The 24,639-nt window shown below is 38.7% G+C and overlaps 1 protein-coding gene across 8 annotated transcripts in view; it reads left to right on the top strand.

The window, feature by feature from the left end:
* esrrga (estrogen-related receptor gamma a) overlaps positions 1-24,639 on the top strand; it is a 164,379-nt gene that overhangs the window by 74,013 nt on the left and 65,727 nt on the right. For 4 of the 8 annotated variants that reach the window (XM_026171471.1, XM_026171454.1, XM_026171462.1 and 1 more), the window contains exon 1: positions 21,321-21,474. The exons of 3 other annotated variants lie outside the window; for them this stretch is intronic. In XM_026171471.1, coding sequence (XP_026027256.1) covers positions 21,419-21,474 — 56 coding nt within the window. In that variant the 5' untranslated portion in view covers positions 21,321-21,418. Of the gene's footprint in view, positions 1-21,320; positions 21,479-24,639 lie in introns of those variants that run through there. One more of the 8 variants, XM_026171479.1, reaches the window with a different exon arrangement.

The following is a 24,639-nucleotide window of genomic DNA, read 5'->3' as shown; positions in this document are numbered from 1 at the left end:
AAGGAATTTCACTTTTACTTATTTTAGAAGGAAAACATATTCTGGACAGTCTCCATCTCCTGCTCTTTTGTGTTTCATCATAACATCTTTTCCCTCACCATCCCAGTCTTTCCTCTGATGCATATTGTTCCTCCTCCCCCACTCTCCACACATTATCAATCTCTTTCTTTTTGTCTCTTGCTTGCTCTTTCTCTCTCTCCGCTTGAGTGGTGAGCAGACAAGGGGCGAGAGAGAAAGAGCGAGGAAGAGAGAAAGATGTGAGTCTCGGCCAATTTGTCCTGACACGTAGAGATGCTCAGGTGGGAGAAAGGTGTCAAACAACTAGGAGAGGGAGCTAGACAGGTTTGTAGGTAGCTGAGAGAGAGCGGATGTAAGGAAAAGGACAGACAGGAATGGTAAAAAGTAGAGGATGGTCTTATGCATATTGCATCTTGCTACACTGAGTGGAAATGTGTGTGTTAAGCTTTTTTGTCCAGTGTGAAAGTGTTTCTTAAAAACGTAAGATATATATATTGACTAATTTTTAGAAATGACATCAAATTTGGACCTCCTGTACCTTTTCTTATAATGCAGTGCCTGATTAGGACTGATAGCAAACCATTTGGAGCCAAGAAGTTCATTGACACGTAATCAATTAAAAGAGACTTAAAGGAGGAACAGATTTCAAAATTTAGGAAAAAATGGCAATGGGAAAAAGTTCAGAAGAGTTACAAAAGACACACCATTTCTGCTGTGATCCACTCGTGCAAGTAGTTTGGAGTCACCCATTTGTTGATTCAGATTTAGCCAAACTTATTTAAAAATGCACTCACGAGGACACCTCTAACCAGGGAGGGGGAAAGTGTTTTACATTCATTTTTTTGTACTGGCGTTATATTAGCAGATTTAACACTGCAGAGATGGTACAAATTAACACATATGGTTGATTTGCATATATGTATAATTTAAATGTTTATGCAAATGAACTATGATGACATGCTAGAAAATAAATAGAAAATATAAAGTAGAAAGACAGTGGAAACTATGAAAGACAAGAAGAAAGCTAACAATTTTATATCAGGCGAGAGGAAGAGAGAGACATGGTTCCCGGGGCGTCCCCCCGTGATAGTGGCATGTTCCCCTTGTGTCGAAACAAGAGAGAGAGTGGGATCGACAGAGAGAGAGATGTCTAATCTTAGAGGGTAAGGGAGCGTGGACTCCCCAGGGCTTGTCGTGCTCAGCACCTTGTTAACCAGACATCTCTCTTTCCATCTCTATTTCCATCTCTCTTTCCACCCTGCTTTCTCATCTCCGTCACTTTCTGTTATCTGTCCCTCTTTTTCGTTAGACGTGCAGAAAGAATCAGGCAACTCAGGCAACGATCTACCTACCTATCTATCTATCTATCTATCTATCTATCTATCTATCTATCTATCTATCTATCTATCTATCTATCTATCTACCTATCTATCTACCTACCTACCTACCTACCTACCTACCTACCTACCTACCTACCTACCTACCTACAGCGATCTGTATCTGCAGCGGTATTTATCGTGATGATGTTTCCGTTTCTTGATCAACGTTTTGTATGTGTGTTTTTTCCTCTTGTTAATGCATCGTCAGGTTCAGGAAACCTTTGTCTCTCGTTAATGGAACATCAACCAAGGTTAACACAGACTGGCAGTTGAAGCACACACACTTGCCTCGTACTCTAGATTTTAAGGAGGAGGGCTCACAGTTGCGTTTCTTGGTATGGCAAGAAGACAACCAAGTGAGATATTGAACCTCAGTCGCTTCTGATGGTCAAACTAGTGCCATGCATGGTACCTGGTTGCCATCACTGTGTGTGTGTGTGTGTGTGTGTGTGTGTGTGTGTGTGTGCGTGCGTGCGTGCGTGCGTGCGTGCGTGCGTGCGTGCGTGCGTGCGTGTGTGAAACAGTATGAAATAAAGGTTAAATGAAAGGTAAATTCCAAAGCATGTCTATAAAGTTAAGTCCATCAGAGAAATGAAGGTCTGTATGGGCATGCGTTTGCAAGGAGGTTGTGAAAAACCAAGGAGGAGAAAAAAAAGTGAAATTAACTTGGAATATATGTTGGGAACTGACGAAACAAGAGCTTTGTGATGCTATTGTGCTAACCTTTATTGCACTACAATTATTCTTGGCTTTTTAGTTGTTGTTCAGAATAATGGAGACATCGTATGGTGGGGTGTAAGAACTTTTTTCATCTCTTGAAGTGGAGCAAAAGTTTGAGAGCCACTCCTGTAGACTCATCAAGACAAACAGTGAATTTGGGTAAATATTCAAACAATCTGGTGTCCTGGGAACATTTTTTAGGTAAGCGGAGCTAGATAGGAACATGTAATTTTTTTTGATGTGTGATAAATTATGTCCAATGACTCTGGCAATTTGTGACGTGATAGAGTTCCACTAAGGCATCTGTGTAGGACTACAGGGTATTATACTGCTTAGTGCTGAGCTTTGAGGTTTCAGGATGCTGTAAAACAATGTGAGAAGCACTTTCTACTTGTTCAGACACCGGCGTAATGAGAAAATACTCTTAATCCAGCTCACACATACACACACAACGACACGCAGAGGCGTATTTCTGCTGCCGAGTGGTTTCTTGGTGAAAGCATATTGCGAGAGAAGCAGTTTAAGGAGTGGCAATTATAGTTTTGGACAAAGTCATTGATTTAAACTCCTGATTAGAGGAAAGGTGACAGAGGTGGTACACACAATGGTGAGCGTTGAGGTGGGTGGGGTGAGTATGGGGGAAAGGCACATGCGCTAACAGTGATACACACACAGACACACACACATACGCAACCTTACTAGTTCCGTCAGTCATGGGAATGCCTTAGAATGGCAAGGGTCCCCCCCCTCACTCCCGCTTTCATGTTTCTCTCTCCCTCTCTGTCTCTCTCTCTTTCTCGACACACCTGACTGAAATATTGATGTCTCCCAAGCGCTGCTGTTCATTCCTAAGTGGTTGTTTTTGTTTCAAAGAGCGGGTGACTGTTTCGCACATTGGCAGACACACATGCATGAAGACACAGAAAGATAGGGAGGCACATGCACGCTTGTAATTGCTACCATATGTATGTATACTAAATGTACACCCGTGCCATGTTGACTTCACGTTTTATGAGTATGAACATATTAGCTGACAGAGTTCAATGATTATTATAAAAAATGTAATTTCCAAATGTAAGAGAAACTTTTATTTTTCTTGCTTCAAAATGTAGATATAAATGTAGAAATTATAGTTAATTGTATAGAAACTTAAGTAGATATTATTTTAATTGTATTAAAATAATATATTAGCCAAAACTCTCAAAGGGTTATAAGTTTTAGCTTTTCAAAAGATTCTTACCAAACTTCCTGCAACAGGTTGTGCATGAAGTTTTCATGAAATTATAGAAGTTTCATTTTGTGTTTTGATGAGTCCTGTGGATCTCTTGGTTGGGCTCCAGGATCCCAAAAAGATTCTTTTAAATCCTGTTTTATCTATAATTAATACCCAGGGTCAAAAGAATCAAGAGATTCTTTTGTTTTAGAAATGTTTTCCCTTGACATTTTCTCTTACTTATCCACTTTTTGCTGTAGAGTTGGATATTAGCGCTAGAATTAACTCGCCTTTAACTCTGCTTTTCCTTTTCATGTACTGATCCTGTAAGGTCTGAGTCATCGTCACTAGAAACCTCCCCTGGTTTGGACAGGTTTCCTATAGTGGCTGCATAGTGGGGTGGTTTACATATTTGACAATAGAGCTGCCACGATTAGTCGACTAGTCACGATTACGTCGACTATCAAAATCGTCGACGACTAATTTAATAGTCGACACGTCGTTTGAAGCTTTGTAAGATCTCAAAAGACGCAGGAATAAGTAGTAGGATTTAAGAGTGTAATAACGGACTGAAACAGAAGATGGCAGCACTGCATGCACAAGGATGCCAGCTGATGTTAAACCCCTAAAAGAAGAAACTGTCCCAGAATTCATAGCGCAACCCATCGCGGCCCTGCTCAGTTTCCAACAATGGCGGCAGCTAGTTAGTTTTAATGTTACTCATATTATTCTTTCTGGGTCACAAAATAAACGTTTCACATATTTTCACTTCAAATATATTCCCAGTTTATCAGGACACCACATATTTTCAAAAGTGCTCCAACGTTTTCGGTAGTGATGGCCAAATGAAGCTTTCCGAAGCACTGAAGCTTGTATTGAAAAACGGTTCATTACTCGAAGCTTTTCAACACAGTCCTCTCCGGTGACATCTGGTGGTGAAAATTTTGAAGAGCAGCTTGAATCTGCAAAATAAAACGGACTGCTCAATTATCACTGCTCACTCAAGAGTGGAGTTCTCTCTGATATTGGGCCACCGTTCCGTTGCTTTGAACATGTAATTGGTTTTGTTTTCTCGATTGGGGGGCTGAAAAAAATGTAATGCGTATCTGCGTAATACATTTTGATCAATAAACTTTCCCTATTTAAACATGCACTATGGTGTGGCCTTTCTTTGCTCATAACTCCTTGATGTTGGTAAATACAATAAGTGAGCAATATATATAATATACATATGAGAATGCACAGCACATTATGGAGTATGCCCCTGCTGTGAAGTCCTGCCTCCATCTACTTGTCGTTTAATCACTGGACAGCTGGACAGGTTCATACAAAATATTAGATTAGGCCAATTGTCCTATACATATTTTTGACCTAGGGGTGGGATTGATTGTGAACTGGAAAGGGAAAATGCTTAGGGGGCTGAGTACGGCTGCATCGTCACTGATTTGTAGAATCATTTTGATTCGATACAGGATCCGATTCAATTTGATTGGAATCTGGAAAGTTTTGCCTCAGTCAGAAATATTACAATTCTGGTCATTTAACAGTATATATCCATAATTTCGTATCTATTAAAAGAAAGCTGACACATGTGAGACTTAATTAGAGATGTAAACAGAGAGTTATGAAACCTGCAGCTGCAGAAGCCAGCGAAAAAAAAAGAGGCAAACACAGCGCGGACCCAACGACACACCAAAATCTGATTCTGACGCGTCGGGTCCGCGCTCTGTGTTTACGTTTGTATGCAGAATCCGTAAACCTGCTCCCAGTTACTGTTTTAGCTGTATGGTGTTTGACGACATGTTGTGAGGTTTAACCTGAGATGCTGGTGTTTCAGGCATAATAACGTTAATTTACAAATCGACACGGGATTTTAATGAATCAATACCACTTTATTCAATTTAGCATGGATTGTAATCAGAAAAGCGATAATCAAAACCCACCCCTAATCAAGAACTTGCAAAGTAAAAACATGATCTATGTAAGGTAGCCCTTTTGTTATTTACATTTAAAAAGAGGATTAGTGTTACTGTGCGCTGGCTGAGTCTGTTTCTTTTCTTAGAAATAGTTTCTCCTGCCCTGGAGAAAATCCACTTGCATGGAACAGAAGAGGCTGTGGAGTGCAGGAACTACACTGCAAGCTGGTAGATATGCAGGTATTCCTGGGTCCTGCAGACTATCACCTAAAAACAATAAACAAAATGATTTTCTAAACTGTGTAGCAATGTAATGTACGTATAGTGTCAAATACATTTTTGTAGTCTTCATCAGCTTTAATTCACATGGAAGTGTTCCTGAAGTCATATGCTGTAATGATATTTACATTATGAAAACATGATTTTGGACATTTCAAGTTTTTCACTTCGGCAGATAAAATGAATTGAGCAAAATCAACTCAAAATATTCCCACACGCCAGAACGTCCTCTCTTCCTCGCTGGCTCCATATCTGTCAGTGGAATGATCACCTCGTCGCTATCTGTCACCATCAACACACTCCACGAATCCCGTGGATGATTCACTTCCTTATATCCGTTTGAATCAGGTACCGAAGCAGTTACGTGCGTAATGAAGCTTCGGACGTCACTGGTCACGTGACTTTTGCCAAACGAAGCAAGCCTCGACACATGTGCTTCTGAACCAGTGTGTTGTTTTTTTCGACACACGCTCCGGAGCGTCAGCTTCAAGCGGGCCATCACTAGTTTTCGGAGACATCTGTTACTCACTAGCTCGATAGCTAGCCGGGATTCAAGGCTCACTAGAGCCGGTGAGAACCCCGGACTCCCAGCAAATCGTTTTCAAACCCACTGCCGTCTTTTGTTACTCAGGTTAAACATGATATAAGTCACTTAGATAACTTAAAAATGTTAGTGTTTGGCTTTTTTCAGTATTTTATTTGTTCCTGAGTAAATCGGTTTGGCTGAGATGAAAGTTATAGTTTTTACACAGCTGAATAAACGTCAAGCAGACAACTGATTATCAGAAGTGTGAGATGCTCGAGAATATACTCCGGTGTCCTGTTATATTTTAGATAGCAAGGAGCAGACGAGACTGAGTTTATTAAACTCCAACGAAACAATCTGCAAATTTCATTAAAATTTAATAAACTATCATCTTGTCTTTATTTTTAGTTAGCACATACCTTAAACAGTTAAAGATGTAAGCATGTTGGTGCAATAAGCTGTACGTTTTATGTTCAATGGATGCATGATCTGATTAGTCGACTAATCGCAAAAATAATCGGTGACTAGTCGACTATCAAAATAATCGTTTGTGGCAGCCCTATTTGACAACAAGCGAAAGATCCCCAGTTCAATCTAAAAATTTTCAATTAAAAACAATAATATCTATCAAAGAAAACATGCGGAGCTACATGCTGTGGTAACCCTTTGTGAAAAAGGGAACAGCTGAAAGTAGCTTTTAGGACAGTGTTACTTATTTTTCATAAAAATGTTATCTTAGTGGGTTTTAATATTCTTGAATTTGATTTCCATTCCAGAGTGATTTATCTCAGTGCTTGGCAGGAAAATGCATGCATGTACACACAGTCAGTCAGACATGCTGCTCTGTTCTGGGCTGCTGTGGCGCTACCTTTTTAGCATATCCTATTAATATTAGATGAGAATCATTTGTATCTGAGCGCACCGTTGACCTTAGTCTGCAGAGGCATGTAGAGTACATGTGTATGTCTGCACACTCAAGCCCCTCCTCTCAGAGCTTGTGTATGTTACCACATTAACGGGTAAGTCTGTTAAGGTTAGCCAACAAAATTACAACACACACGTTCATTCAGTTACTGAAAATATTTCTTTCAATTATTCCATCAGCTAAGCAAACAAATTACTTTTAATTGTATGAAATAAAAATGATTCAGGATAACAATGTGACTATATTACAAATCCATCAGGAAGTTTAGTATTAAAAAGTTACTCAGTGTAGTGAAATTTGTGAACATACCAATGTTTTGTTTGTCACTAAATCACATAAGGTCAAAGTCAAGGTCATAAAACACACTTTCTTTAATTTAATTCAGTTTTATTTAATTCAGGCCAAATCAGAACAACAGTTGCCTCAAGGCGCCTTATATTATAAGGTAAAGACCCTTCAACAGTATAGAGAAAAACCCAGCAGTCAGACAACCCCCAGCTACTTTCAACTTTGCTGGCTAGCAAAATGTCCTTATTAAGCTCTTCCATCCTGAAACTGTAGATCATCACACCAACCCAAGGCAAACTGAGACAATAAGATAAGATGTGTGTATTTCTACTGGCTGCCTTCTCTTTGTGGATTGTGGCAGGAAAAAAAAGAGTTTCAAGCAATTTGTAAAATTTATTGTTGCCCACTAGATAAAATGTCAGGTAAATTGTTGTAAATAGTTGTAAATGGAATTACCAGGTTACAGCAGAATATATACTTTCTGCTTGATACCTTTTTCATTGAGAGCCTGATGAAAACTGTGATATCTGCAGTGTTACGAGATCCATTTAGTCTTTAGTGTGTGTGTGTGTGTGTGTGTGTGTGTGTGTGTGTGTGTGTGTGTGTGTGTGTGTGTGTGTGTGTGTGTGTGTGTGTGTGTGTTCGGGCAAAGCTTTGGTCCACAATCTGATGTCAGATTGAGTAACTCTAGTTCAAATGCATCTCCATTAGTGCTCCCTATCCGTGTGAGCTCACACTGAGGATCTAATTCGCCTACTGTTTCTAATTCTCAAGAATTGGCAGGGAGACCACAGAAGTTCAGCTGGGAGATTTTAAACAAGTTTATGGATAATATGTTTGTGTATTTTTAAAACCTCTATGAAAAACTTCTAAACAATCTCCTGTCCAGCCATTTATGTTCCAGTTTCATTAAGTTGTAGCTTCTTTCAGACCTGACAAGATGTTAGATAAAAAGAATAATATGACAATAATGAATTACCAAGAAAATCCAAGATTTGAAAGAAATGTAAATAGTCATGGTTTTACAGTTTGTAAATCAACTTTACAGTTACAATTATTTGGAAAGAACCTAACTGAATCTGAGCATTCACAGGCTGTTCTACATTTGCATCTGCAAGAAATGGTGGATAATACTGATCATGATGATAATAATAATACTAACACTACTACTACTACTAATAATAATAATCTCTGTTTTGCATTAATAATAAGCCACTGTGCTAAATAATATAATAATAAATAATGCTGAGTTATAGTTTTAATTAAAAATGACAGATTCCGAGGGCTGCGTGGACAGTAAGCGTAGGACCCAAACGCAGAATTCAGAAGGCGGGAGAAATAAACTTTATAGCTAACTAGCTTTAGCTAAGTTTATTTATTTATTATTTATTTATCTAAGAACACTAAGAAGTGAAAGCTAACCGAAACACTTTAAAAACATGATGAAAGAATAACCATGAACCTAAGAATCACAATAAATATTCCAAAACCAACAGCACAATGTCCAGAAGTAGAAAACACTGGGTCACAGGCCCAGTACCATGACAAAACTTACCTAGAAGATAGTAAAATGGCAAACAAATCTTACCATCTTTCTTTTCTGTCACTCTAGGCCAGGGGTGTCAAACTCAAATACACAGTGGGCCAAAATTCAAAACTAGAACAAGGTCGCGGGCTAACATTAATATTTATTGAAAAATATCTTCCTCCAGATTTAAGAATGAATCTCTTCTTATGGACTCAAACAAGTTTTGCTGAAAAACTGAATGTGGAACAAGCAAAGCTTAATACTAAACAATGTATATATTAGCTGTATAATACCAGTAGGCCAGCTCTAATAGTAATTTGGTATGGCTTCGCGGGCCAAATGTAATTAGGCTGCGGGCCAAACTTGGCCCGCGGGCCAGAGTTTGACACCTATGCTCTAGGCTGTACGCTTGATGCTGCCGTTGAACAGAGGGTCTTCGATGATGATGCATAAATGCAAAACAGAAAGAGTCATAATAAAAGTGAAAAACACAGTAAAGGTTACTTACTTAAATGTCATAAATTATCCATTTTGTGCACATTTTTGTTCTCAGTCAATGAGAACAAAATGAAAATAGTCAGTGCATTTTGTTGGATTTGCAGATTGCATGTAGCCTATTTTTATTACAAAACCAGCACTCTGGTGTTGAGAATCACAAACTGCATCTTCCTTTCTGGTTCTGCTCACCGTTGCTCAAATTCCACTTCAATATATGAAAGTTCCTGGTAGTTCTCTGTGTTCTCAATATTTCCACAGCATTTTAAAAGAGTTTTACTCAATTACTCAACAATTTTGCTCTTAAATAATACATTCTAGGTCATTTGGTAATTTGTCCAGGTTGTCTGTGTTCAGTGTTTCTCATTGATTTCTGTAATTGCAGCTACTAAGTTACTATCATTTAAGATAAATTGCTTTCCTTTTACGATTTTTATAAATTGTGAAAAATTGTCTACCTTTTAGGATTTTGATATGTTATTTGTCCAGTCCCTTCTAATTTCAAACTAGTACTTTAGATGGCGTTACCTTGACTTCCAGTAACGCTGTGAGAAATCTTGGAGTCATTTTCGAGCAGGACATGTCCTTTAGTGAGCTCATTAAAAACTTATGTGGGACTGCCTTCATTTGCACAATATCACTAAAATTAGTAACATCCTATTTCAGAGTGATGCTGAAAAGCTAGTTCATGCATTTATGACTTGTGGACTATTGTAATTCGTCATTATTAGGTCACTCTAAAAGCTCCCTTAAAAAACCTTCAGTTTAACTGGGACTCGGAAGAGAGGCCATATTTCACTAATAATAGTTTCTCTTCAAAGTCTTCCATGAGAAATTCAAAATTGAATTTAAAAACCTTTTCCTCACATACAAGATCTTGAATAATAAAGTCCCATCATCGACCATTGACCCCAGGATAACAAAGTACTATAACAGAGCACATTACTCTCACACTGCAGGCCAACTTGTGGCTCCTGTGGGTCAGAAACTTCAGTTTTTAGGCCCCTCTTCTGTGGAACCAGCTCGCAGTTTGAATTTGGGAGACAGACATCGTTTTTACTTTTAAGATTAGCATTAGCCTTGATTTTTCTAGCCTTAAGATTAGGATAAAAACTTTCCATTTTGATAAAACTTGTAATTAGGGCTTTATGAGGTTAGCCTGAGCCAAGCTCTGGATATGCTACGGCTACACTGAGCATTTCTTCTTCACTCATCTATTTTCACTCCCTGTGTGTTTACAGACCACTATTGCATTTAATGATTAATAATTATCAAACTCCGGTATCATCATTTGTCCCGTCTCTCTGCTCCCTTCTCTTTCCCCTCACCCTAACTGGTTGCAGTTGACAGAAATCCTCCAGATTCTGCTTGAGGTATCTTGTTGCTAAAAGGGAGTTTTTCCCAAATGTTGCCAAGTGCTTGCTCATGTGATTGTTGGTGTTTCTTTGTAATATTATTATGTCTTTACCTTAAAGCTTCTTGAGGCATCTGTTGTTGTTGAGTGGAGCTAATGAAATAAAATGTAGTTGAATTTATAAATTGTTTTGCAGTTAGGACTGAAACATTTTTAGATGTTTTATATATTTTATTTTAAACTCCTAAAATCTGAAAGCTAGCTGGACTTTCTGGCACAAATCAATCAGTGGTTAAGGTCAAATTTTCTATCTACTGCACCATTACTGTATGTGTTTTGCAGTGTGTGTTTCTGCGTGTGTGTGCGCGCGCGTTTGTGTGTGTGTTTGTTCTTGTGTGGCATCGGTGTGTCCTCTATGCCCCTGTATTGTTCCCCACATTGTTTTTCTTCACAAAAAGTCATGGCCTGACAAGGTGCTGCGCGCTGTAAAAATTATGCCTTGTTTATACGTATTTATTTCCCCTTGACAGTTTAATTATTTCTGGCCCCATTGGAGGAAACCACATAAAAAACTCCCCATGTTCATACAGATTCTAATTAGGAATGCTGGGAAATTAAAACAGAGTTGTTTCGAAATGCTGTCATTTTTCTAGGGCCTCGTCTTGGAATTATGTCTCAATCAGCACAAGCGGAAATAATTACTTGTATACCTTCTAACTGCCAACATTTACCAAATGGCAAAGCAATTTACAGCCATCATGGCCTGAGAAGCAATCATTGGGCCAACTATAAATTCACAGGCCGACGGTTTGGAGAGCAACATTGGAAGGAAGGGTTATTGTGGAAAATTAGAGAGAGTGAGATAAAGGGGGGTGTGGGGGGGCTTTTTACCTATGTTCTCCCTCAGTCCCTCTGTTTTTTCCTTCCCTCTCTTTTCCTCCTCTCTGCAATCATTCTCACTATTTTACATCTCCAGGCCTTCCCACTTATGTCTTCATCTTTCAGCTTATTTTACAGTGAAACCATTGAACTGACACACACACACACACCTCTTAAATGGAGTAAGCGGCGATTAAGTGATTATTTTCACACACACCATTAAACATACTTATTGCAGGCACAGACATAGACAAAAGCCTAGATAAAAACTTACATGAGCAGAGACACTTAAACACCCGCACACACTGGGCTTAAAGTAATTACTCACACACGTCATTAGACACAGACACAGATGAAGTGGAGTGTGTTTATGTTCTGTGTATCTTGCACTGTAGCCCTCTTTTCTCTTTGGATACAGTATTATCGTCCCTCTAGTTTCACAAATCAACTACTTTTTTTTACCATCGTACAGCATAGATAGTAAAATCAGTAGCACCAAGCAAGTATCTGAAATACTAGTAGCAATAACAGACAAATATGGAGTGGGAATGCTCTGTATAATTTACTAAATATAGTTAGAAAGCCACAGGCAGTTCTAAAAACAATTAAGAATCACAAAGGAAATGTAGAAATTAACATTTTACGCTGATTCTTGGTTTATCATAGCATTTTTTTCTTAGTGACTCAGTGTTGAATTAGTATGTATATCCAAATAGAGATACACATGATGATTAAGAGGCTCGGTATACCGTTGCAGGGCTAACACAGAGAAACAACCATTCACACTCACATTAACACCTATGGACATTTGGGAATTACCCAATAATCTAACCCTACTAAACAAGGCAAGCATACAATAGGCAAAAAGTTTTGGACGTTTTATATTACGAATAAGTAATTATTGTGCATATCTGCATCAACAGTTGTGAAACAGACCTCAGTTCTTAATTCACACTTTTTGGTGTCAAAAAACATTTATGGCCTAGAGCACAGGTGTCGAACTCCAGGCCTCGAGGGCCGGTGTCCTGCAGGTTTTAGATGTGTCCGTAATCCAACACAGCTGATTTAAATGGCTAAATTGGGAGACAGACTTATTAAGTTCTCCAGAGGCCTGGTAATGAACTTATCATTTGATTCACGTGTGTTGACCGAGGGTGATATCTAAAACCTGCAGGACACTGGACCTCGAGGCCTGGAGTTCGACACCCCTGGCCTAGAGAGTGGTTGGCAACCCTTGGCAAACTCCAGTCACTAAGGAAAATGTGTATTTCTCAACATGTTTGCAAGTAGACAGCAGGTCAGTGAGGTCACAAAGAGGGTGCTCCACCAAAAACCTTGTTGTGATTGCTTTGGTCAGTAGCAGATTACACAGGTTCCCATAGTTTGCTTGGAAGATGCTGAGTTTTCTATAGACACTTTCCATTTGCTCCATGCTGCAGTGAAACCTGAAAAAGTGTAATGCAGACAAAAAACAGAATGTTCCTCTTCAACCGCTCAAACCAATACATTTTACTGCAACTTTTTAACTCTGAAGGTCAGCATCCTCTGTTTCCAATTTGTATCCTATGAAGCATTGTTTATTTGCACTTACACATGAACTAATCTGAAATATTGGCCAGATGTCCATTATCATGACAGAAAATTCAGACATAGTGGCCTATGGCTTGTAAGCTTAACTCTGGTACCAGCTAGAAAAAAGACACTTTACTTACACAACTGTTAACATAGCTAACTAAACAACCTGAACAACTTGAGCAAGACTATTAACAGTCACGTGTCCAAGTGTTCTCCAAGTGTACAGTCTAAGAGACCACTCCTTTCAGGTTGCTAAAATGTACAAATCTTCCATTTTTTGTACCATCTTCTTTATCAGACACAAAACAGCTTACATACTTCTGCATTACTAACCAGCAATTGTGTATTGTTAGCCATCATTAGCATGAAACTTTTATATTATTATTATTATTATTATTATTATTATTATTATTATTATTATTATTATTAAGGAGCACACTGTAATTCAACAGAAGCTTTTCAATTTAAATCAGTTTTATTTTTATAGTGCCAAATCACAACATCACTTTCCTCAAGGTACTTCATATTTTAAGGTAAAGACCCTACAATAACAGAGAGAAAACCACCCAATGACTCCCTTTGAGCAACTACTAGGCGACCATGGAAAGGAAAAACTCTTAACTTTTTAAAAAAAACAGGCTCAGGGAGGGGCAGCTATTTGTCCCAACCAGTTGGAGTTGATGGGACAGTTCAGCACAGTATAGTTCACACACATAATTAAATATCCAACAATGAATGGTAGGTGCTATTAAGCGCGTATGAACTGAAATATCTAGTGTTGAATTATATATATTTTGGAGTATATTTTGACTAAAACCTTTTAAGAAAAGTTTCATACTTACATTTAAATCCCGATATCAATATTTACAATGAACAAATATACATAAACAAAACATTTCAAATAGTCACACTCACCAGTTTGAAACTTGTGATGTTGATCTTAGCTTTCATGTTTTGTTGTCCTTGAACATCAGAATTATTCTGTAGGCTTACCATTCCTCTCAACCCTTTGTTCCCCCCTCTTCTATGCTGTTTTATCCCCTTTCCCCCTTCATCTCATCTGTACACACTCTCTCTTACCGTCTTTATTAGTAGTGGAATTATTCACTTGGCTTACACCTCAGTTTGAATAAATTGAGTGTGGAACTATTGGCGAGATGGTCTTTTTTGGCAGGCATACATTTGTGCCTCGAAGTACATGTGTGTTATGTGTGTGCTGCATTAACAAAGAGACTGCATTGAGAGACAACTAATCCCAGTGGGATAGCCCACTCATGTTCTGTTTGAGAGCGGCGTAATTAAAGGAGCGCACCTCTCCGAAGTCACCTATTTCAATACAAAACACTGCTTTATACAGACACGCAGGCAGCGAGAAACCTGTACGCACACACATTTGCACACTCCCAGTGCTTTCTTACCCAGGCAAAATTCACTCTGTATATAATTACATTCCTCTTCTAATTTATCCCTGGGAATATATCAAAACCTCAGGATGTTTCAGGAGGTATGGAGGAGAGAAAGAGAATGAGAGGTTTGGAGCGATGATAAGGTCAATACTTGTAAGAAAATAATGCAATAAAGTTATTGAAATATTTGTGTTTGATTGTTAGGTGCATAAACAGTTTATTTTTATTGTGTTTGACCATCTATATGGCTGCCTATATCCTTCATTTTATTTTATTTTTCTAATTTCTGCATTAAAAAAAGTTCACATAGCCCTTTGATTTTAATTTTTTGACATTCCAGGGATGTTTTTTCCAAAGAAACTGAGGCTGAAATATGTGGATGAATACATACAATTGATCTTTATAGCAAGATTGTATTTAGCTTTCATTTGGGAGAGAGAACGATTGTGTCGCTTGTTTGTGCTTCTTAAATGTAGAATGTGAGTTGAACTGGAAGTCTCGCTTGGCTTCGGAAGATACTACGTGTGCTCACAGATCACAGCAGGAGACGTGTATGTTGATTGAATGGAATATATGTGCACAGAGAGATACAATAACACATATTCATCATGCCCACCCTGTCTGTTTACGTTTGACAAAGTTATGCCTCAGTTTAGTCCAAAGTCTTCCCCTTTTGTCTGCTCTCACTTGCCGAGGTCACTCTTTTCACATCTCTGATGAGATAGTGTCCACCCATCCTTCAATCTGACCAGTGACAGGATGATGACCACAACTCACCTAGCCTCTTTGAAATTATTTTATCTATATGAAAAAATATTGTACACTCCATGTTAACTTAACTTTGAAGAAAGATGACATGTAAGGTGCATGCATGTACTGACTCTGTGTGTAAATGCTGGTAATACTTCCTTTTTATATTTTGACACATCTTTTTCTTTGTGTGTATATTGTTCTGTTGCACACATACATGCATTTTTGTCTCCATGACTTCAGAGGACATTACAATGACTTACATTCATTTCCTGACGCTATAATCCAACCTGTCTTTCTACTGTAGGTGTGAAGCTTGCTTGACCTTTGTGCGGAATAACGGGGCTGTCATATGACTGCCTGTCCTAAATAAATCACAGTATACAAGCCCTAAGTTTGTAGGCATGTGTAACTATACAAACAAGTGAGAAGGCTGTACGTGTCATGTCTTTTGTGTTCTTGAAACTGCCTGAACATTTCCACACAAATCTGTTAGCTGTACTGTATATGTAGTATGTGTGCAATGGCACTTCACTACGCTGGTGTGGTTGCATAAGCTTTAGTGTGTTTTATGCATGTGTGTGCATGTGTGTGTTTGTAACTTTCATGTACCCTTCTCCAAAGGTTACCCAGACAGGCTTTTGGTGACAGGCTCCAGAAAGCTCCCTAAACCCAGCAGCTTTCCCCAGCAGCTGGTGCTCTCTCCTTGGCCTCGATCGCCATCACTGCTCCTTCCCTTAACTCACAAAATAATTTAGCAACCAAAACGATGACTTTTGAAAAGTTCACTCAGTTCGTCAGGTAATTCATTTTCATCAAATTATTCATTTTGCCAGCATGTGGCTGCTATGTGGGAGTGTTGATGTAGGCCTGTAAAATGTTGATTATTTGACCAAACCAAATAGCTCCACCTCAGTGGAAATCCAAAACTCAGTCAAACTCACTTGGTCTGATCATGTCGGTTGTAAAGTTAACACCCAATACTTGAGCTGAATATGTAAGACAGCTACACATTTCTCCGTGTCCAACTTCTGATGTGTCTGTGTACATTTACCTTCTCTGCTGCCTTTGTGAGGAGAAGATATTATTACAATAACTGTAGCAAGGAAATCTCTTTAATGTTAAGAAATTTGTAGTTGGTTATTTCTTATTCATATTTCATATTTAAGAATAGGTTTACTTTGATAACTCTGTTATGACTAATTTGAGGCTAAGTACAATTCAGGAAGTAAGATGTAGCACAGTAATTAGGGCCCATTTAGTTTACATAGACAAACTTTGCTGCTATGACAAAACTCAATCAAAGAGGTCATTTTTAAATATTTGTAAAACATTTTTTAGATATTTATTTTGTATGAATAATCCCAAATATATTCATCACTCTTTTAAAAAATAATTCTTTATGACTACTAAAATATTTTATTTTCTGATTATCCTAGCGGATTATATCCTGTAATATATATAATACATAATACATAAAATATATTGCCCAGAGGGCAAGTTTTTTCCTTTGCTGTTTTACACTCACACAGCCTGAAAATGAACTGCAGCTTAAACTCTGTTTATCTAATAACACCTTGTGACTTCAAACCCTTTCATTGCTATTACAGCCATCAGTCACGTTAGTGACAGAGATGTCTTTTCAAGTCTACAGATCTCTCGCTTTTTCCTATTGGCTTCTCTTGCTCTGTTTTTCTCCCTGTCTCCTTCTCACTCTTCATCGCTCCCTGCCTTTTGCTCTAGTCTGGGTTCAGGTTGGAGAAGCAGGCAGGGGTCTTTGTTCAAATTGTCCATATCCACACTGTGTCCTGCTGTACCTGCTGACAAAGCTATCAGATAACTCTGCTCCATCTCCCCTGATCCTGTTGGCGGTGTAGCTTTGTATTGTGTGTGTATCTTTGAGAGTTTGTGTTCTTTTATATATTTTTGTTTATTTTTGTTGGTTTTCACGATGAATGATATTGTGACTTAATCTTGCATATTTTTAGCTACATTCCTACAAACAGCCGTGCACACACGAGTTGTGAGTCTTTGTGCTGCTGTTGGCTGCAAACTGACCAGAGTCCATAGCTCCCTCTGTTGGCTTGAAGTGATGTGCAATTTCTTACTCTCACTCCCTCCACCTGCCTCACCCCCCTCTTTTCTACAAAAGCAAAGTTCAGTAATGTGTGAAATTTCCAAATTGCTTCATTTCACTTTTGGTACAGCTTAACTTTTTAGTTCTCATTTTAACATTAAAATGTCAAATGGTCGTCCTGTCTTAAATGCTTAAATGTTAATAAAAACAGCAAATGTTCTTTAATTATCAAGAACAAATGCTCTGTTTTATTATTGTTGAAAGTACTTTGTTTGCAGTTGTTGCCTCAGTCTAGTGCTTTGTTCATGACTGGCACATGCGTCGATGGGTGGCCTGGGGTCAGCTTCCTAAGTGGCCACGTCTTGAATTTGTTAAAGATTGTTTTGACCAGCAAAGACGCACATATAACCGCTCACAATACAAGGCTCTGAATGAACTTGCTGTGGCCTATTGAGTAGTTTGATTGATGTCAGCGAGAGTTGCGATGGATAATTCTTCCATAGATGTCAACAGGCTGCCACCGCAGGGTCAAAACACACACACCCACACACAGATTTACAAACACTGGCAGACAAGAGAAGAGTGAGATGCCAGCAGTTACCGAGCTCAATAGGTTTTACATTGTAAATGGACTTTTAAAGTGATTCCAGCAAGGCCATTTACCCATGCATACAATTATTAATTGTGATAAAATGCTGTTTTTACACGGTGCTTCGACTGAGTTTCATATTTTTTTTTTTATGTTGTTATATGCAGTTATATTTCTGCAGCATTGTGCATGGAAATATTGTCTGTTAACCAGCAATCACATATGCACACATCGTGGATGCACAAGGTATCACCTTGGCTTTTTGAGTTACAAGTTTGTGTTTAAGATGTTCATGGTTTGTCCAGTTATAGAGAAAAGTGGCCTAAAGGGGTCACTGTCAACATACACACACTGACTGAGAGTCAATCAATAGTCTATGGGGGTGGGGAGGATAGGGGTCAGAGAAGGAAAAGAGGAGTGAGGCAGAAAGACAGAAAAAGTAACGGCTGTTTTAGGGTTCAACCAAAATCACAAGAATTTTGTGATGGTCTCTACAAAGATGATTCAGAAGCTTTAGGACCATATGGGCCTTTTGTGTGTGCACCGGTTGATGAATTTTAAGGAATACAGCTCTGTTTGTGGCATTGTGTGCATGACATGATGTTATTGTTCACCGTAACATTTTTTTCTGTATTTACATAAAAGGCCAAGCTTTGTAAGGCATCACTCACCACACATGCACAGTGAAAGCTTATTCTTAGACAGCGTTCTTATGTTTTACCACATTGCTGCTTGTGCTTAAATTATCAGTCAGTAGAAATCACTTTCCACACAAACTGCATAAATTAAAGAATCATTGAATATTTTGTAACATAAACTAACTAAAAATTACGCCTCCATGAACACAACCAGTTCATCTTTGACAAATAATAATGATTTCTGTGTGCGTCAAAACACTGTTCTTCAAATATTTATATAGCCATTCGTTGGTGTTTTACAACTCGCAGGCTTCTAATTGTTTAATTCAATGTATGATTTGTAGTTCTTATTTTAAATAAATGTGTTAGACAGAACATTTTGGACTTTCTGCACTGAAACTGAGATTTTGTGTGTGCGTGTGTGTGTGTGTACTTGTGTATTCACAAGTGTGTTAGACACTGAGGTTTTGGTAAAGGATTTGTTTGCACAGTAGTGACGGCAGCATTGATTCACACTCATCTTTGTCGATGCTTATAAGCCTCTGGATACATCATAACTGTGTGTATGTTTGTATGCCTGCATGTGTATGTGTGTACACAAACCTAACAGCTATATATCTGTAAAGACATGTATTTGAATTCCTATCCTTCTATGTAAATGGCAAAGGTACATCTGTGCAAGGAGTCTGTGACTATGAGTGTGTTTGTTTTTGTATGTGGTCTGTGGATCTTTACTTTGTCGGCTTTCGAAACAACTTCTAAATATGTATTTATTCTTGTAAAGACCCTGATTGTGCCCATGGGAAGGCAGTTAAGCTCAGTTTCACAGGGTCTTTCAGCACAATAATGTCAAGAATTCTCCACGTCACACACATGTATTAAGCTATAATCATATTACCTTTAAAATGGCATTGAACTGAACAGTTCTATGGCTAACAGGTACTGAGTTCTCCATGCAGCTAGAGACAAATGCTTTATCAGCAAAACCAATACACATATCCTACGCTACGCTGAGAAGAATATGAAGAATATTTAGTGCGCTAACTTCAATGTTTTAGTAACAGTTTTTCTGTTAAGCAGTTGAAATGTTAATGATTGGACTCTGTGTTTGTCAAAGAAAAACAGGGAAAGAAAAGGCAGTATTTACACACATACACACACGTACATCAAAGCTGAGATTGGTTTCAGGAAATATTTTATTATCTGTACTATTCCAAAGCTGCTAATCACAACCACTCTCTTTCATCTTTGCACCCCCCCCCCCCTCTACCAACAACATCACCACCCCCTCCGATTCCATTCTGTGTGTCTCCCTGTATTCGCTACACTTCTCTCTCCCCCGCCATCCCATGTGCAGGGGTACCCAAAAAATGACATGTAAGGACATGTTGAAAAAGTCTAATCGAAAGGAGGAAGACATTAGTTAAAAAGAAAGGAAAGAAGACAGAAAGAGTGCGTGTATCATTCGGAGTGTCCCTGCGGGGTTCAGATTTTTCCCTTTTCACAAGGCCCTTCCCGCTCTTCTTGCATTCCCTTTTCTCTTTTCCGCTGTCTCCTCCTTGCTCTAAAACTGAGAAGCGGTGAGCTAATTTTTCCTGGAGAATCCCAGTCGCAGTACCTATACTCACATTCCAAGGTGCTCGGAAATACTGGGAATACACAGCCTGCTGGTGTAGCGATGAAAGTGAACTTGACAAAACAGCAAGCAGCAGGGAAAACCTTGTTCCAATCATGCCCAAATCATTCCACAACAAAGGACAAGCGCTCTGGAATTGCTATAATCTCATATTTTACTGCTGGGCTGCGATGGGTTCTGCTGCGCTGTGCCTGTGTGTTTACGGTGTGACACAGTATTCAGGCTTTGGGTGCATGGTCAAGCATACACTATTTGATCTTGCATTTCTCTGGATTTGATTAGGTCAGTTTTGTGTTTTCCGTTTGAGCACAAATCAGTATCTGCGTCCTTAAAACATCCTAATAACATGGTGTAACTTATGTGGTTTAGACCTTATTTGAAAGAGGGTCAGCTTTTTGGTTTGAAACTTTTTTTTCATTGTTAGAAAGAAATATATTGTCAGTTTTTAACATTACAGTTTATGTGAGGATGTAATTTTACCTATGCAGGTGCATGCAGAGAGCAGGAGTGACCGGGGTAGTGAGAGACCATTGAAGAAAGATCAGAGAGATGGATTGATAAAGAGAGAAAGAAATTAAGTAAAAGGAGAGCAGGTTGTCTTGCTTTAAACCTTTCTCGCACCTGTCTCATTCTCCTCTCTGCTTCCTCCTTTCCTTCCTGATTCCCTCATTCTCCCTTTTCCTCCGTGCTCTTTGTCTGATCCCTCCCTCTCCACCTGCTCTTCTCCCTCTCTCCCTCGCTCTCCCTTCTTTTCTCCACCCCTTTCTCCGCCCCTCCCTGCAGCTATTGGTGAAGCACCCACCAATCACAGCACAACTGGGACCTGAGGGACTACATATGCAAAATGCTGCTTAATATTCATGAGCCGCTATCGGGGCTTTAAGTCGTTGATTAGGACAGCAGCACAGCTTTCTGTCCCAACTGCCTGACTAGCTGGCTGTGTGTGTGCCTATAGCCCCCTCTCTCTCACTCTGACATACACACTGCATACACATGCTCCCTCACTTCTACGCACACACGCAGAGCTGATCAGTGCAGGCATCGCAGAGCCCGGTAATTGTATTGCTCACTCCAAGTGGAAGGAAGGACCGAAAGAGAGGAAGATCAGAGAAAGAAGAGAAAAGAAGAGAGAGGAGAGATATAAAAAAAAACTTTGATTTTTTTTTGTTTTTAATTTCTTGCCATCTACCCTGAGGAGGTTGACATGACAATGACCCGGTATCGCCGATGGATTCGGTAGGACACCCGTTATCCGAGTGTTTTTTAATGCACTCTGAACAAGAGTAGGTAAATTTTACCTTTTACTATTATTCTTTTATTGATCATCCAACTTGTCATTGCCATTGTCTTCCACTGTAAGTGACTGTGTGAGTCAGTGAGTGAGTGTATGTGCTGGTATGCAGCGGAGGTGGCCGGCACCGTGTCAAGGTTGTTTCTGTTGTCAGGTAGCACGCGTTCACTCTTGTCTTTGTGTGTGTGTGAGTGTGTGTGTGTGAGTGTGTGGCTGCAGTATCTGGACAGCAGTTCTTACTTAGTGGGCAGAGGAGCAAAATTTCTGTCCCTTCACCTGAAAGTGAGACATACGCACAACACACCTGCCTGCAAACACACATTGTTTGCTCCATTTTCACTTTCGCTGTTTTCAACAAACACTTTACTTGAAGTCAGGCTGTTCTTGGGACAAACTTTCTCAGTACATGTCTGCATGTGTGTACCTGTGCATGTGTTTATGCTTATGCATGTGTGGTTAAAGTATGTGTTCATCCAAGCAGAGAATCCACGAGATAACAGGGCATTAAGGTTACAGGAGCAGCGTGTAGGAAAGGGCCCATAAGAGAGGAGGGAGAGGGAAAGGGGGAGAGCTGCGCTCTTAAATGCCAGAGGAGGTAGAATTTCAGACGGGCAGCTCAGCGTGTGGCCCCGCTCAGGAATTAGAGACAGTCACACACACACAAACACACGAGTGCTGCTGAGCTGCTCCTTTCGCCAATGCTTTGCTCTTTTAGATCTGTGCAAAATGTAGATTAAGTGATTGGCAGAGTGGACAGCAGTTTGCTTGATTAGATTATTGTGTGCACAATTATTTAAAAAACAAAATTAGAGCCAACAAACAAATGATTAAAGTATAGCAGTATTTGCTTAACTCTTTTCTTAAACAGGACAAGATAAAACATTCCTCCGACACTGTGCGTGTGTGATTCAGTAGCCGGACAGACCTGTTTTGTCTGTATGTATAAAATTATTGGCATTCACCTTTTCAAATTTGCAAAGCTCATAAATAAAGCAAAGATTTTATGGTCATTTATATATATAAACGTATATGTATAGATTTAAAACACATGCTTAGATTTAACCAATTTCCACTTAGAACTAAATTTGAATGAGTGACACTAAATCAAAGCCACAGTTTAGGTGGTTTTTTTTACGGTAGAGAGTCGGAAGTGGGAAAACTGAAAGAACAAAGTCAGAGCAGAAGCTCATGCAAAATGTTGTACTGTAATATTTCCCAAAATGGTATCTGTAACATTTTTTAAAGAAAATTGGCAATTTTTCATTTTATTTTCAATCTTTCTCGTCATTTGTTTTAAAACACACACGCCCCACTCACTTGTAAAGCATTTTGAATATAGAGGCATTTTAAAGAGAATACACGGAGATAAGCTGTACCACTACTTTACATGAAAATATTCTTTTGTTATATTTTTAATTTAAAAAAAATTGTCTTTTAACTTTCAGTCTGTTTGAATTAAAATGTCATTTAAGCAAATATGAGAAATTGCCCCTTCTGAACAAGTAAATGCTTAAAGAGCACAAATTAAAATGTTCATAATATGTGCAGGATTTTTTTTTTAAATGATTATTTTATTATCACTGCGGTATGACCAATCAAGCTTTTAGAGAGTCTGAGAATATCAATCATTTCAGTTCCCCTTTTAGAGGGAATAACTGAATTTTCAGTAGAGCAAAATCTGAATTTAGGACACTTTACAAGGATTTAACCCTGTGGATTGCATCTAAACAAGCTTTCTCTATGTTGGTCCTTCAACTGCAAAACAGTGGGGTGGAATTTAAGGACCTGTAACGGCTCAGGTGTAAGAGTCTTGATTTTTTTTTTTAAATCAGATTAAGACAGAGAATTCAAATTTTTCAAAAACTTTTGAACTGGATTTGCTTCTTAATGGACAAGAAGTGTGAAAACTGTGTTTAGACATCAAGCATCAATACACTCACTGAAAAACACACTTTCCTGACAGACATTTGGCAATGAGATGTGTCTGCTTTACCTGCGTGTGATTCAGCAAGTGTACGTAAGCTGTTGCCACTCAAACGTTTTCTAGAGAGCCCTCTGGTCCCGTCATCTGTGCGTCCGCTCCTTCACACATCCATTCATCCATCCATCGATCCATCGATCCATCCATCCACCGTTCTCTGTTCCCGGCTCAGGCGTTCCCTTCTTTGCTCTAAGGCACTGCTTTCCTATACTAATTAAAATATTAGGGATAATGATGATCATACTGATAATAATAACAACAAGTACCACTTAAGCTGTTAACATAATTGCATTCCCCTCATGCCACCATATACATAACATTTGCATATCATTAAAATATATTTCCCACAGTGACTTTAGTGATTTTGGTGTTTTTAACAGTGGGTGTGAAGGAGAACGGACGGGTGGTGAGAACTGCACAGTTGCTGATCAGTCAGGCAAAGGTTTAGTAGTGCAGTAATGAAGAGAAGCACAAGGGAGCACATATGATTTGATTAGGAATTATTCTCCAATCTGATGTGTCTGGATTTAATTCTTTTTAAATACATGGAAATGTAGAGGAAAGAAATTATTTGTGATTGTGAGTAAAAAAAAAAAAATAAATAAAAATCTGTTTCAGGTTAAACATTGTTGAAGTCGTTCATCGGACTAAATTAAGATGTGCCAGAAAAACAAACATTTTTTTTTACTTACAGTAATATATATAATATGATTTAGGCACCAGATTTTCACACGTAATGTTGTGTTGCTTCTTGTTCTGCTACGACAAATGCCACTGTTTTAGTTCACATTTGGAAAAGTGCATTGGCCATCATACAGTGATTTACTTTTCCTGATTTTCCTGATGAGGCAAACTACTTTATATGAAACCGCGAAAGAAATTCAATTGAGAAAAAAATCTAACTCGAAGGCCAACCGTCTGATGCTTTGACCGTTTGTTGTTTAAATGTGCGACAGCGAAATATACATATGTTTTGTTATTCAGAATAAAGAGATAATATGTCTTGCTTTTGATTAGACAATGAAAAGCATTTAATGGTTTTTTCCCATCTTTTTCTTTTCCTTAATCTTAGTCGCTGGACCTTATTTTTCAGCTTATGAAGTGGGATATGCAGTAAAGAGAGAGAGAGAGAGAGAGAGAGAGGTAAAGCTGACTGCAGGGAGGGACAGGGGGGAC

The sequence above is a fragment of the Astatotilapia calliptera genome, chromosome 1 (assembly GCF_900246225.1).
Source record: "Astatotilapia calliptera chromosome 1, fAstCal1.2, whole genome shotgun sequence".
In the NCBI taxonomy this organism is placed as follows: domain Eukaryota; kingdom Metazoa; phylum Chordata; class Actinopteri; order Cichliformes; family Cichlidae; genus Astatotilapia; species Astatotilapia calliptera.
Note: the sequence above shows the minus strand (reverse complement) of the source record. Positions and strands in the feature narration are given on the sequence as shown.